The 15133-nt window shown below is 41.2% G+C and overlaps 2 protein-coding genes across 3 annotated transcripts in view; one reads left to right on the top strand and one right to left on the bottom strand.

The window, feature by feature from the left end:
• The window catches only part of SLC17A5 (solute carrier family 17 member 5), a 53899-nt gene extending 52992 nt beyond the window's left edge, over positions 1 to 907 (bottom strand). For both annotated transcript variants that reach the window (XM_082856124.1, XM_082856125.1), the window contains exon 1: positions 717 to 907. In XM_082856124.1, coding sequence (XP_082712250.1) covers positions 717 to 810 — 94 coding nt within the window. In that variant the 5' untranslated portion in view covers positions 811 to 907. The remainder of the gene's footprint in view (positions 1 to 716) is intronic.
• CD109 (CD109 molecule) overlaps positions 809 to 15133 on the top strand; it is a gene marked incomplete at its 5' end in the record, with an annotated part of 140931 nt that continues 126606 nt past the window's right edge. The window contains 2 exons of the mRNA XM_082855956.1: positions 809 to 1054; positions 9748 to 9869. Of these exons, the coding sequence (XP_082712082.1) occupies positions 809 to 1054; positions 9748 to 9869 (368 nt within the window). The remainder of the gene's footprint in view (positions 1055 to 9747; positions 9870 to 15133) is intronic.

Here is a 15133-nt window from a genome sequence, read left to right as displayed (position 1 = left end):
CTTAATCGTAGACAGCTATACGGGGGGAAAAATGTATGCAGTACTTTTAACCTCTTATCGCACAATTTCAAGCTATTCGCTGGGTTATCCAATAATTTTCCTCCGCATACTCACAAATGTTAATCTCAGTCCTTTTTTGTGTCTCCTCTTCATGCCCAGGGAGCTAGCTACCAGATCACGTGCTGGAGGGCGAAGAGCTGTGGCAACCTGGCAGTGACACGGAGGAAGAGCCCGCAGCTCCGTCCCGCCCTCTATCCTTCAATTGCAGATTTCTCCCCAGTTCGCTCTTCTACGGGGTCCTCCCCTCCGCCCTCTGCCCATTGATTTCAAGATTCTCCCCAAGTTCGTTCTTCCACAGGGACCCCGGCTCAAAACTACCGAAAATCGCCGGGAGCCCAGCGCCGCCAGCGCCCAGCAGCTCCCCGCCCGGGCCCGCCTGCTGCACCTGCCGAGGCCCCCGGGGCTGCACCTGCCGAGGTCCCCGGGGCTGCGCCTGCAGAGGTCCCGCCCGAGCCTCCGCCCGACCCGGCCCGGCCTCACGGTCCAGCCCGCCTCCTGGGCCCCAGAGCTGCTTCTGGGCACCCGAGAAGGCGGGGGCTGAGTGGGGTCCTGAATGGGCCCCGCGTTCTCAGTCCCCTCGCGCTTAAGCAGCTCTGGACACCCTCTACCTTGGGACCGCCTCTCGTCCGAAGACCCTGGTTCTCTCAGCTGCTCACCGGTTTCCGCCCGCGGGGCGCGCTGCAAGAGCGGCGTGCGGTCCTCGCCCTCCTCGCCGTCGCTCGGGGCAAGGTCCGGAACCGGGGACTTCATGACGCCTCCAAGGAGCGGCGGCACCGACCACCCAGCGGAAAAGAAAACTCAGACTGAACAGCCGAAGACCCCCCGGGCCGCGGTGGCCAGGCAGAGCTGGGCCGCTGGCACCGCCCCCGGCCTGGCACCGCCCCTCGGCCACGTCTTGCCTCGGGCCCCGCCCAGGGGCAGTTACGCAGACTCCGCCCCTGTCGCCATCTTGGGTTCCGGCAACTCGGCAACCGGTAGTGAGGGGGACGGCGGGGTTCGGGCGTCTGGGCTTGTTGTGCCGTGGTTGGCGCCTAGGTAGCTGGCCCGCCGGGTCGCTGGTGTTCTAAGGAACAGCGTTCCCCTCCCTGGCGCTCCCTTTACAAGGAGCTCAGGGAGCAGGGGTGACTGGGAACCTTGAGGCGGGCGGCAGGGGCATAAATCGTGCATAATTGAGGGGAGGGCTTGGACCGAACTTGGAGTGGATGTTTTGTATTTGACGTTCAGTTATAGTAGTAAATTGCCGCGAATATTAGCAACCCTGGTACTATCTGCCCGTGACAGCTTATTGTCTCTAGGATACCCTTTGAGGCGGAAAACCAGGCAATAGAAACGTATTGTTGAGTCCTATGTAATTGCCTACTTCGTAGGTCAAAATAACCCAGTATCAGCAGTTTCATATGGTTCACCCTGTAGAATCATGTGACGTATGTCTCCACAGGTCTAAATCGAACAGGTTCTCCTGGCATTTGCTGACTCTAAGGTAGAAGCGCTAGGAAAATGCACTAGCCTGCCTTGCGGGGAGGGGGTGGGAGTGGGACATACCTCTTCTGACCACAGGCAGTTCTCTGTGGGTCATAAAGAACTGGAGATGAAAGGGCAAATGAGATACGGTAGGTGCCCTTGGGGAGTTCATTGCAGCAGGGAAGAAACCCACAAGTCAACAGTTAAATCAGCCAGGTCAGAGGCTTGGTGAGGTCCACATGGGAACAAATGAGAGGGTCAGCCTTGTCCGGAGGGGAGGGTGGCAGCGACTGCTGGAGGCATCCCTAACCTCCAGATCGGTAAATGCTAGTAAGGTCATCACGTTACAAGGAAGACAAATCAAGCCTTGTTTCTGAGTTACTGAAATTATCCTGTATGAGATTTAAACTGTCCGAGGAGGATTCTGGCCCTTCAGGAATCTTGTAGAGCAATGCCCCTTAAACTTGAATGTAGGAAATCACCAGGCAGTTCCTTTTAAAATTCACGTTCAGGTTTATCAGGTGTGGTATGACAGTTAATTAAAAAATTTTAAAATACCATTGTTTGGTTTTTATTTGTTAATATGATATTATAAAATACATTGATTTCTAAAAAAATTGAGGTTTAATTGATTTACAATATATTAGTTTCAGGTATACAACATAGTGATTCAAAATTTTTATAGATTATACTCCATTTAAAGTTATTATATTGCTTATATTCCCTGTGCTGTACAATGTATCCTTGTAGCTTATTTATATTATACAGAGTAGTTTGTATCTCTTAACCCCCTACCTCTATCTTGTCCCTCTGCCCTTCCCTCTTCCCACTGGGAACCACTAACTTGTTCTCTGTATCTGTGAGTCTACTTCTGTTTTGTTATATTCATTTGTTTTATTCTTTAGATTCCACATATAAGTGATAACAGTATTTGGTAACAGTTAATTTTATGTATCTACTTGGAGGGTGCTTTTGGATGAGGTTAACCTTTAAATTGGTGAACTCTGGGTAAAGCAGATTGCCCTCTGTAATGTGAGTAGACCTTATTCCATTAATCTAAGGCCTGAATAGAAGACCTACCCTCTGAGCACGGGGGGATTCTCTAGCAGACTGCTTTCAGACTTCATTTGCACCATGGGTCTCTAGGCTGCCAGGCTACACGCAGATTTAGGCTGGCCAGCCTTCATAATTGCACAAGCCATTTCCTTATAATTCTTTTTAGCCATTTCCTTGTAATTCTTATTATGTGCCTGCACGCACACACACACACTATTGGTTCTGTTTCTGGCGGACCCGGGCTAGTATATCTGGGATGGGCCTGAGATTCTGTATTGTTAGGAAGCTCACAGGTGACCACGGTTTGAATAGCAAGGTTATAAAAGACTTGAACCAGGAAATAAAGATTCCAACAGACTTGAAATATTTCAAACCACAGGAGGTCCTTTAAAAAAAACAAACAACCCACACTTTTTATTATAGAAGTTTTAAGTTTACAGAAAAGTTGTAGAGGTAGTCCAGAGAGTTTTTCATACCCTTTGCCTTGTTTGACCTGTTGCAGAGGTCTTACATTAGTATGATACATTGATCACAACTAAGTAGCCAATATTGATAGATTAAAAAAAAATACATTTATTTATTTATTTTTGACTGCATTGGGTCTTCATTGCTGCACACGGGCTTTCTCTAATTGCTGCGAGCTAGGGCTACTCTTTTTTGTGGTGTGTGGGCTTCTCAGTGCGGTGGCTTCTCTTGTTGCAGAGCACGAGCTCTAGGCGTGGGCTTCAGTAGTTGTGGCATGCGGGCTCAGTAGTTGCGGTACATGGGCCCAGTTGCTCTGTGGCGTGTGGGATCTTCCCAGTCCAGGGCTCGAACCCATGTCTCTTGCACTGGCAGGCGGATTGCTAACCACTGTGCCACCAGGGAAGTCTCTGATAGATTATTTTGTTTTTTTTCTTTATAAATTGATTTATTTTTGTCTGCATTGGGTCTTTGTTGCTGCATGTGGGCTTTCTCTAGTTGCACTGAGCGGGGGCTACTCTTCGTTGCGGTGCGCAGGCTCCTCATTGTGGTGGCTTCTCTTGTTGCGGAGCATGGGCTCTAGGTGCGCAGGCTTCAGTAGTTGTGACTCATGGGCTCAGTAGTTGTGGTGCACGGGCTTAGTTGCTCCACGGCATGTGGGATCTTCCTGGACCAGGGCTTGAACCTGTGACCCCTGCATTAGCAGGCGGATTCTTAACCACTGCGCGACCAGGGAAGCCCTGATAGATTATTGTTAATGGAGGTTCATACTTTATATTCAGATTTATTTAGTTTCTACCTAATGTTCTTTTTCTGTCCCAGGATTCCATCCAGGATGCCACATTATATTGTATTTAGGCATTGTGTCTCATTGGGCTCCTGTAGACTGACAGTTTCTCAGACCTTCCTTGTTTCTACTGATCTTGAAAGTTTTGTAGAGTACTGGTAGGTTTTGTAGAAAGGCTCCCAATTTCACTTTGTTCGATGTTTTTATTATAATTAGACTGGGGTTATGGGGTTAAAGACCACAGAGGTAAAGTGCCATCCTCATCACATAATTTCAAGGGAATATGCTGTCAACATAGCTTATCACCGATGGTTATCACTGGTGGTGGTAAACTTCATCACATGCCTGAGATGGTGTTTGTCAGGTTTTTCCTCAAGTTCCTTTTTTTCCCCCTCCCGTTCCATTCTTTTCGCCCAGTATGTGCAGCCTCTACTTGAGGGGTAGGGACTTTATGCTTCACCTGTTTGAGGGGCAGAATTCTTTTGTATGGGAGAAGTGTCTGTTTCCCACTATTTGTTCATTTTATATATTTTTTAAAATTAGGGACTCTAATTTTATTTATTTATTTTTACATTTTTATTTAGTATTGGAGTATAGTTGATTAACAATATTGGGTTAGTTTCAGGTGTACAGCAAAGTGATTCAGTTATACATATACATGTATCTATTCTTTTTCAAATTCTTTTCCCATTTAGGTTATTACAGTGGATTGAGCAGAGTTCCCTGTGCTGTACAGTAGGTCCTTGTTGGTTATCGGTTTTTTTTGGCTATGATGTGCGGCTTGCAGGATCTTAGTTCCCCGACCAGGGATTGAACCTGGTTCACGGCAGTGAAAGCACAGAGTCCTAATCACTGGACCTCCAGGGAACCCCCATGGTTATCTGTTTTGAATATAGCAGTGCGTACATGTCAATCCTGAACTCCCAATCTCTCCCTCCCTCCCACCCCCATTTGTTTATTTATTCAATCATTTATTTGTATTAGTATGGACTCATGGTTATTTATCTTATACTTTGGGTTATAATCCAACACTTTGTTATTTATTTTATTGCTCAAATTGTTCCAGCTTTGGTAACTGGGAGCTCTTTCAGTTGGCTCCTGTGCCCCTTTTATATGCCCCTGCTGTGTTTTTTGAGCACTACCTTACTTTCCGGTATTACAAGCTGTCCCAGCTCATCCTGTATAGTCTCTGCTCCTGCCATTTCTCCAAGGTGAATGATATTAGAAACCAAGATGGGTGCTGGGTGTACTTCTTGTTACATTGATTCCAGGCCCAATTTTTTAAACTTTTTTTGCGGTACGCGGGCCTCTCACTGTTGTGGCCTCTCCCGTTGCGGAGCACAGGCTCCGGACGCGCAGGCCCAGCGGCCATGGCTCACGGGCCCAGCCGCTCCGCCGCATGTGGGATCTTCCCGGACCGGGGCACGAACCCGCGTCCCCTGCATCGGCAGGCAGACTCTCAACCACTGCGCCACCAGGGAAGCCCCAGGCCCAATTTTTTTGTTATTGTTTTCTTTTATAATCTTCTCAAGAGGATTTTTTAAAAAAAGTGTAAGATAACACCTTTTTCTTCCTTATTTCTGGCATTTAATTCCTGCTCACTACCATAGAAGATTGTTGTTGATGTTATTTATTTTTTGGTTAGTAATTCCTTTCTTTAACAACACTCTAAACCAGTGCTATTCAATAGAAATATAACGTAAGACATATATGTAATTTAACATTTTCTAGTAGCCTCATTAAAAACTTAAGAAACAAAAAAAAGGTGAAATTAACTCTATAATATACATTCTTTAACCCAATATACCGAAAATTTTACCAATTCAACATCCAATCAGTATAAAACACTTAATAAGATATGTTACATTCTTTTTTTCAGTGCTAATTCTTCGAAACCTGGTGTGTATTTTATACTTACAGCACATCTTCGTTAAGACCAGTCACATTTCAAGTGTTTAATGACCACACGTGGCTTGGGCTACCATTTTGGCCAGCACAGTTGTAGGCCACGTGAGGACTTATTTTTTTTTCCCGCCAAATCCTGTGTTTACATGGGAAAAGAGTGTCTTCTGAGCAATGCCTAGTTCAAAAGAATCTAGCTGTTTTTTTCCTCTATAAAATGAAGATAATAATAGAAACAACTATTATTGTTAAACAACTCATAGGGTTATTATGAGGAATAAATAATATAATGCATGCAAATCATGGTACATGATGGGTAGTCTCAATATATGTTAGCTATTATCATTTTTATTAAGTTTGTTTTGGAAAATGAGCTTACCCATCTTAAGAACTCCTTTATTTATTTATTTATTTTGAAATATATTTCATTTACAATGTTGTGCTAGTTTCTGGTGTACAGCAAAGTGATTCAGTTATACACACACACACATACATATTCTTTTTCATATTCTTTTCCATTACGGTTTATTATAGGATATTGAATATAGTTCCTTTGTTGTTTATCTGTTTTATATATAGAAGTTTGTATCTGCTAATCCCAGACTCCCAATTTATCCCTCCCCCCACCCCCTTTCCCCTTTGGCAACAATAAATTTGTTTTCTATATCTGTGGGTCTGCTTCTGTTTTGTAACTAACTTCACTTGTGTCATATTTTAGATTTCACATATAAGTGATATCATATAATGTTTGTCTTTCTCCTTCTGACTTACTTCACCTAGTATGATAATCTCTAGGTCCATCCATGTTGCTGCAAGTGGCATTATTTCATTTTTTTTATGGCTGAGTAGTATTCAATTGTATTTATATACCACATCTTCTTTATCCATTCATTTGTCGATGGACATTTAGGTTGCTTCCATGTCTTGGCTATTGTAAACTGTGCTGCAATGCACGTATCTTTTCAAATTATGGTTTTCCCTGGACATATGCCCAGGAGTGGGATTGCTGGGTCATATGGTAGCTCTATTTTTACTTTTTTAAGGAATCTCCATACTGTTCTCCATAGTGGCTGCACCAGTTTACATTCCCACCAACAGTGTAGAGGAACTCCCTTTTGATTTTCCTTATACCTCTTTTAAAACACGTATCACATTCTGTCTGGAACTACGTGGTTAGTAGTTGGCTGTGCAGCTGTTTTAGTTCCTTTTTGTGAGCTGGTGTCCTAGGAGCTGGTACCAAGTTGGTAGGTGTCCTAGGAGCTGGTACCAAGTCTCATTTATCTCTGTGAGCTGAGAAGTTCCTAACCATGTTTCTTTCACTGTGCTTATCATGTTTCACAGTGCCTTATCATGTTGGCCATGGTGAAACTACCAAGGTGAGAATTTCAAGTAGGTAGGAATATATAGGGATTAAAAAACTCAATGGAGAGACAAATATTTGAAGCACTAAATTTAGAAATAAGGTCGGTAAAGGAATTTTTGGATGAACAGTGTGGCCCTATAAAATCATCCTTTCTTTATCCCAGATTTTCCTCTAAAGTAAATAATTATAATCACAAATGATAATGATTATTGAGATATAATGGTTATTGAGATATTTTTTTCAATGTTTTAATTTATTTTTTTTTGCCAAACTTGACAGTTGATCATCGGAGAGTTGATTTCTTTGGATTAATTTCAGAATTCTTTGTCACTTTATGGTTTTGAATCTCTAGGATTTAGCAACTATTTTCTTTAAATTGTGTCATATTATTTTGTATGAAGAAACATTTCACCATTTGGAGACCTTTTCCTCATAGAATTCTGTGAGTTAAATTCCACTGATCATTTTTTTCCTCAAATTATCTTTGTAACTTATATAGAATATTAGTCAAAATATTTGCTCAGAAAATAGAGTTTTGCAAAGGAGAAACACTAAAACTTTAAGTACCACAGATCAGCCTAACTTAAAACAATGACCTAATGTAATTATTTAAGAAAGAGTGTAAAAATATTTTAAAAGGATAGGATTGGTAGGAAAATTTCTATTAAGTTTAAGGTTCTCTCTAATATATTTTCCTTATAATACAGGCATCACAACTCCTGATTTCAAACTTTATTACAAAGCTATAGTAATTGAAACAGTACTGGCATAAAAATGGTTACATAGACCAATGGAACAGAATTGAGAGCCCAGAAATACCCACACTTATAAGGTCAACTAATATTTGACAAGGGTGCCAATAATATTCACTGGGTCAAGGTTAGCGTCTTCAATAACTGGTGTTGGGAAAACTGGACAACTACATGCAGAAGTGTGAAATCGGACCTCTATCTTATATCATTTACAAAAATCAACTCAAAATGCATTAAAGACTTAAATGGGAGGCCTGAAATTGTAAAACCCCTTAGAAGAAAACATAGGAAAAAAGCTCCTTGACATTGGTCATGGCAATGATTTTTTGGATATGACACTGAAAGCACAAGCAACAAAATAAAAACTAAGTGGAGCTACACCAAACTAAAAAGCTTCTGCATAGCAAAATAAGCAATCATCAGAATAAAAAGAATGGGAGAAAATATTTGCAAACCATCTGTCTGATAAGGGGTTAATATCCTAACATACCTAAAGGAACGCATAGAATTCAACAAGATAAAAACCAAATGGTCTGATTAAAAAATGGGTGAAGGACTTGAATAAGACTTCTTTTCCAAAGAAGACATATGAATGGCCAAACAGGTACATGAAAAGATGCTCATCATCACTAATCATCAGGGAAATGCAAATCAAAATCATGAGGTATCACCTCACACCTGTTAGAATGGCTATTAGCAAAAAGACAAAAGCTAACAAATGTTGGTGAAGCTGTGGAGAAAAGGGGACCCTTGTGCACTGTTGGTGGGAATGTAAATTGGTGCAGCCACTATGGAAAACAGTATGGAGGTTCCTCAAGAAATTAAAAATAGAACTACCATATGATCCAGCAGTTCCACTTCTGGATATATATCTGAAGGAAGTGGAGTCAGGATCTCAAAGAAATACCTGCACTCCCATGTTCACTGCAGCATTGTTCACAATAGCCAAGATATGGAAACAACCTAAGCGTCCATTAACAAATGAATGGATAAAGAAAATATGATGGAATATCATTCACCTATATAAAAAAGGAAATTTTGCCTCTTGTGACAACATAGATGGACCTCGAGGACATTATGCTAAGTAAAATGTCAGACAGAGAAAGACAAACATTGTATGTTCTCACTTATATGTGAAATCTAAAAAAGCTGAACTCGGAAATAGAGAGTAGGATGCTTGTTGCCAAGGGCTGGGGGTGGGGTGAGGAAAATGGGAACGATGTCAGTCAAAGGGTACAAACTCCCAGTTACAAGATCAATAAGTTCAAGGGATCTAATGTATAGCATGGTGACTATAATTAACAATACTGTATTATGTATTTGAAAGTTAAGAGAGGAAATCTTAAATGTCATCACCACACTCGTGCACACAGAGAGACAATTATACGAGGGGACGGAGGTGTTAACTAACCTTACTGTGGTATCATTTTGTAATATATACATGTGTTAAATCATCACATTGTATACCTTAAAAGCTTGTATAAGTTATATGTCAATATCTCAACAGAGCTGGAAAAAATATTTCTCCATTCCCTGGTAAAGTATCATCTACAGACCTTAGTGCTATCTCTGCATAATATAGGTCTGATACTGTCACCCCTTTTAAAAACCCTTCAATGGTAGCTTATTGCCTGGGTCTTCACGTTTTTGATTGTGTACTCCATCAGAAAAATTCTGACTATGGACCCAACTTGTGTCTTTTTCTTTATAAATTACACACACACACAGACACACATACACACATTACACTCAACAAACACTCAAAATTAAAAAGGATGAGAAAATATAAATACAAATAGATGTTCTGTTTTTTTCCTGAATAGGTTTGCATATGCTCCGGAGTGAGTGCACCCCACTTTGGAGACTACTTGTCTAGAAGATAAAATGCAAATTCTTTGGTGGAGAACGCGAGATCCTTACAGACTGGCACCAGTATCCAGTTATCTTCCACACTTCCTGCACCCGCTTGGTGCTTTACACATTGGACTGCACACCATGTTTCCCTTGTTTGCTTCTTTTGTGCATGGTGAGTTCTTATTTGTCCTTAGACTAAAATGTCACCTTTTTTTTAAAGATCTCTTGACAATCTCTCCTTTTTTCTTGTCTCGTGTGTGTTGTCCATACCTTTATTATAGCACATAGTGTTATCTAAGACGGTTTATAGTGTGTGAGTCATTCCTTGAGAACAGGGACCTTGACTTACTTATCTTCCATTCCAGCTCCAAGCAGACAGAACAGCTTAAGAAATATTTACGGAGCTTCGTGTTATGTGTGAGGGCCTGTCCTGGGTGCTATGAGAGTGTATGAGATGAAGAAACATGATTTCTGCCTCCAAGGAGTTTATAAGTAAAATGTACCTTGAAGGAAATATTTCTTAATTACTGTCCAAGGGAAGTATAAATATTTATCTAACAATTATGAAAGTTAGAGGACATATTTTTAATTTATATGTTCTAGAGAGCCAGTGGTATATGATTAATGTATTCGAGAGGATGAGTGATAATATTTTTAGAAAGGAATTTCAAAAACGAACAGTCTGGGCGTACTTTCCCATATCCTGTTTACTTCAGGCGGCTGTACTGACAGATGTCCTCAGGCAGTGATCGAAATATAAACTAAATAAGGCAGGTAAATGTGAACAGTTTTTCGTCCTGTTTACGTGAAAGCGTGCACCCAATTATTTTTATAGCAGAGTTTAAATTTCCTCAGTGCTTTTCAACCTAACAATTGAGTAATTATTGTAATATACCCACAGACACGTGGGAATTATAACTGTTTTAACTAATGCCTGGCAATTGAATGAAGTGATTTGTCCAAGATCAGTGAGAGCCTCTATTACAATTCAGATATATTGCCTTTTCTAGAATTCAAACCCGAGGATGGTGCTTCTTCATAATTTTCTTGATTTTCTACATCTCCTGTGTTACCCTTGCATCTTAAAACTTCTGAGTACAGTTTGGCTTAGTCTTGGAAGTCATTTCAATGATAGGTATATAATATGTAAAGTTAGTTGCTGATTATAAATTATAGGGCATTTTCTTTGTCAGTTTCCTTTCACTGATTTGCTATAGAGAAGCTGAAAAAGCAGTCACTTAAAAACGAGATATAAGTAATTTTGCCTCTGTGAAAAGCCTGGAAAAGACCGATATGTAAAATTTAAATACACTGAAAAATTTAGAAGATATGTCTTAGTTGTATCTCTTCAACTTCAGGGAATTTAAAATACATCGATTTTTGCAAATGTTGTGAATTATCAGTGAAGCAGATAGTGAATCAACTGGGAAAATCACACAAGAAGAAGAAACAGGATGACCTTCAGAAATAAGCTAAAACTGCGTGCAAAGCAACTCAAAATTGAATGACTCAGGCAGATTAGAAGATTAAGGTTCAAATCTGTTCTTCTAACTAGTACGTGAAGCCACGGTGCTGTTGAGTCAGTCCTCCTGATAATCCCTTTCGGTCAGAATTCTCTCCACATATACGTTCCTATTTCCTGACTAATGAAGGATATACTGGCTTAGAAACATTGTTGTTGTTTTATAACAGAAAAAATAATCTGAGATAATGGGATCTGGATATTAGGAAGTGTTACAACATCACTATAACCTGCTAATTAACACAGAAGCAACTTATTTTTCTGATGGTTGTATTCCTAAAAGTTTTATATAAATTCAACCATATTTAAGATGACACATGAGAGTTTGCTGCTTTTTAGAGAGCTATGATCAATCCTTTTGTAGAGGGATAGCTGAATTTTCATTCTTTAGGTTTTTTTTTTTTTTTTTTTTTTTTGGTCTGCGTTGGGTCTTTGTTGCTGTGTGTGGGCTTTCTCTAGTTGCAGCAAGTGGGAGCTACTCTTCATTGAGGTGTGTGGGCTTCTCATTGCAGTGGCTTCTCTTGTTGCGGAACACGGGCTCTAGGTGTGCGGGCTTCAGTAGTTGCGGCTTGTGGACTCAGTAGTTGTGACTCGCGGGCTTAGTTGCTCCGTGGCATGTAGGATCTTCCCAGACCAGGGCTTGAACCACTGTCCCCTGCATTGGCAGGTGGATTCTTAACCACTGTGCCACCAGGGAAGTCCCAGGTATTCTTTTTAATAGGACACATTTATAGTTGTTTTCTGTACCAGTAATTTAAGTAAAAAGAAAAATGCAGTTATGTTGGGCTTATCTTTCTAATTGAGTTCCTCAGGAATAAAAATCACAATCTTACAACTCACTAGTTAGAATGCTAATAAAACACAATATTAAAATTTAATCCATTCTGTGTTTAAAAAATTCCATCAGAACTGGTTACATCAGTTGGTGAGGTGATACCAGTCTCCATCAATAGACCCCTTTCCGTTTGTCTACAAACAAGCAAGCACCAGAGGACAAAAATCCAAACAACTAAAGCAAAACTGAAACTCAGAGTTTTAGTGATTGATTAATCCCTCCAACTCCAAGTAAAAACCAACATCAAGATACATAATTAATAATGCTATATGTAGTGACATCCTTACATATAAATGAAAGCAGTCAAAGTAGGTCACAGTTTTAACTTACAAGATGTGGCTATAAAATAACGAGATTGTATGAAGGAGGGAAGAAATGGCTCTTAATAGAGTTTTACAAAGAAAGTTCCAAAAGTATTTTGAGGGATAGAGAATTGGAGAAAAGGCATTTAATCTTTTAAAACTTGTGTTCTCTTTTACATTAATTTGTGTTTATTTGAAAAAAAAAATCCCAAGAGTCTATTGTTTTATTGTCACACTATTGTCTCTCAAGTAGCCAAGCTGACAGCTAAGCCACAGTGATGTCCGCAGAGGTGGACCCCATACAACGCTTTCTGTGGAGAAGAGTATCAGTGAGTCGATAGGAAGACGCGGTCTTTTATTGGGACTGCAAGGTGGAGCTGTAGGGAGGACTTATCTGAGGGAGAAGAGATGATCAGATTAAGGTCAAAAACTAAGGTTATTAACCTCCTAGAATATCTCTGCACCAACAGTGCTTGTGTGCTGCAACATGTGCTTCCCGTGTCATATATATTTTTTGGGGATTGACAAATTTTTATCGAGATATATTTCTGGAAACTATCCTTCAGTCTAGGCAAAACTGCTCGTGCTGTTCAGACCCACTCCTACACATAAGGGGGTCTCTTAAGTTCTTTACCCTGTTTCAAATGAGGGAATCAGTGCAGTCTGCTGTCTCCTAACCAGGGTTGATGTATATTAATTAATTAATTAACGATTTAATCATTCAGACCCTGCATAAGTTCAAAACGTTACGAAAGTAGTGCCAAAGTATTTAGTACAGATAAATACTTGGGACTTTAGTGTTGTCTAAGGAAACTCTGCATTTCTATAACTGGATCCTTACTTGGGAGTGAATGGAATTGCTGGAGATAGTTTCAGGTATCCCGAGGTAACAAGATCACACTAGCAATTATCTCCTCAAACTTTAGAAACCTTTAAAACTTTCTGACAGGAGCTGGGAAAAGGCAGAGAAAAGATAAATCTTTTCCTTTCTAATAGTTCATTATAAACCCAATATGTGTGAAAACCAACAATCTGGGTCACCTGAAAACACACTTTGGAAACTCACTAGCATTTCATTTTATTTTCCATAGTAATCAATGGAACAACAGATGTTAGTTTCTGGATATGGCTCTAACTGTAGATTTTTGATGTATTCTTCTTGGCTTTTTTAAAAAGTTGTAGTGAGCTTACAGTAATTTACAACTGATATTTTTATCCCCTGTAGAATGGGATTAACAGCTGTCTTCAATTTTATAGCTACTACAGTTTATTCTGTGCTAGGTTCTTTTTCTCATTTAATCCTTATGGCCCCCCTCCAAGGTATTATATCCATTTGACAGACAAGGATCTTGAGGCTTGGAGATGTAAGCAATTTACTCAAGGATATAGATGGTAAGGTGTAGGGGATCTTGACCAATTCACAAGTTTTTATTCAAAGTTTAAGTAACATACAAGATGGCAACATTCCTGGAGCATTGTAGTGTCCCAGGAATGTTTATTTGCTTCCTTTCTTTCCCCCTTAGATCATGGAGAGGAGAGACGCCCCCTTAATGTGCATTTTCCTCTTCCACTCTTTTTTTTTTTTTTTTTGCGGTATGCGGTCCTCTCACTGTTGTGGCCTCTCCTGTTGTGGAGCACAGGCTCTGGACGCGCAGGCTCAGCGGCCATGGCTCACGGGCCCAGCCGCTCCGCGGCATGTGGGTTCTTCCCAGACCGGGGCACGAACCCGTGTCCCCTGCATCGGCAGACGGACTCTCAACCACTGCGCCACCAGGGAAGCCCCAAGCTGAGGCTTTTGATGGCCCATTTCTATGAAGTTTAAGCAAGTGACATTGAAACACTTGTCTTAGGTACACTCCTAATTATAACAAATATAAGAATTACATTTCTTATCTTTTCATAAGAATTTTTATCAGTAATTTTTTTGCCATTGTCACTTTGTAACAGGAACGTTTACTTTCCTCGCCTCCTCGGTTTGACCCAGAAAGCATTTACTCTGAGGCACAGAAAAAGATGAGGTCATACTATTCAGATCATGTGGTGATACCAGTAACACGTTGCATCAATTGTTATGACCATTAGGTGGCAGGCTGATGCAGAATGACATCGCCCTGGGAGACTGGACAGTACTCAATGTCTGTCTGGCTTCTTCTCTGGCCAGAGGGGCAAGTAGGCTTTCCCTGGATTCAGAATGCAAGCTGGATGAATTCGAGCCTCTGTCGCCTTATGGACCTATCACCCCAATTACCATTCCTCCTCATTCCTGCTTTTAGGCCTTCAAACACAAAAGACTAAGCATCCTATTCCAGGTAGAAGAGTTATTTCCATACTATCGTGATGTGACCCTAGGGCCCTCTTAAATAGACATCTAGAACTCAGAGGGGTCACACTCTAAAATTTTGAGTCCTGTAAAGAAAGTTTAAAGAACACCAAAGAGGGCTTCCCTGGTGGCGCAGTGGTTCAGAGTCCGCCTGCTGATGCAGGGGACACGGGTTCATGCCCCGGTCCGGGAAGATCCCACATGCCGCGGAGGGGCTGGGCCCGTGAGCCATGCCGCTGAGCCTGCGCGTCTGGAGCCTGTGCTCCGCAACGGGAGAGGCCACAGCAGTGGGAGGCCCGCGTACCGCAAAAAACAAAACAAAACAAAACCAAAAACCACCAAAGAGGACTTCCTTGGTGGTGCAGTGGTTAAGAATCTGCTTGCCAATGCAGGGGACAAGGGTTCGAGCCCTGGTCCGCGAAGATCCCACATGCCACGGAGCAACTAAGCCCATGCG

The sequence above is a fragment of the Leucopleurus acutus genome (genome assembly GCF_964270905.1).
Source record: "Leucopleurus acutus genome assembly, chromosome: 15".
NCBI lineage: Eukaryota > Metazoa > Chordata > Mammalia > Artiodactyla > Delphinidae > Leucopleurus > Leucopleurus acutus.
This window is presented reverse-complemented; position numbering and strand designations above follow the sequence as displayed.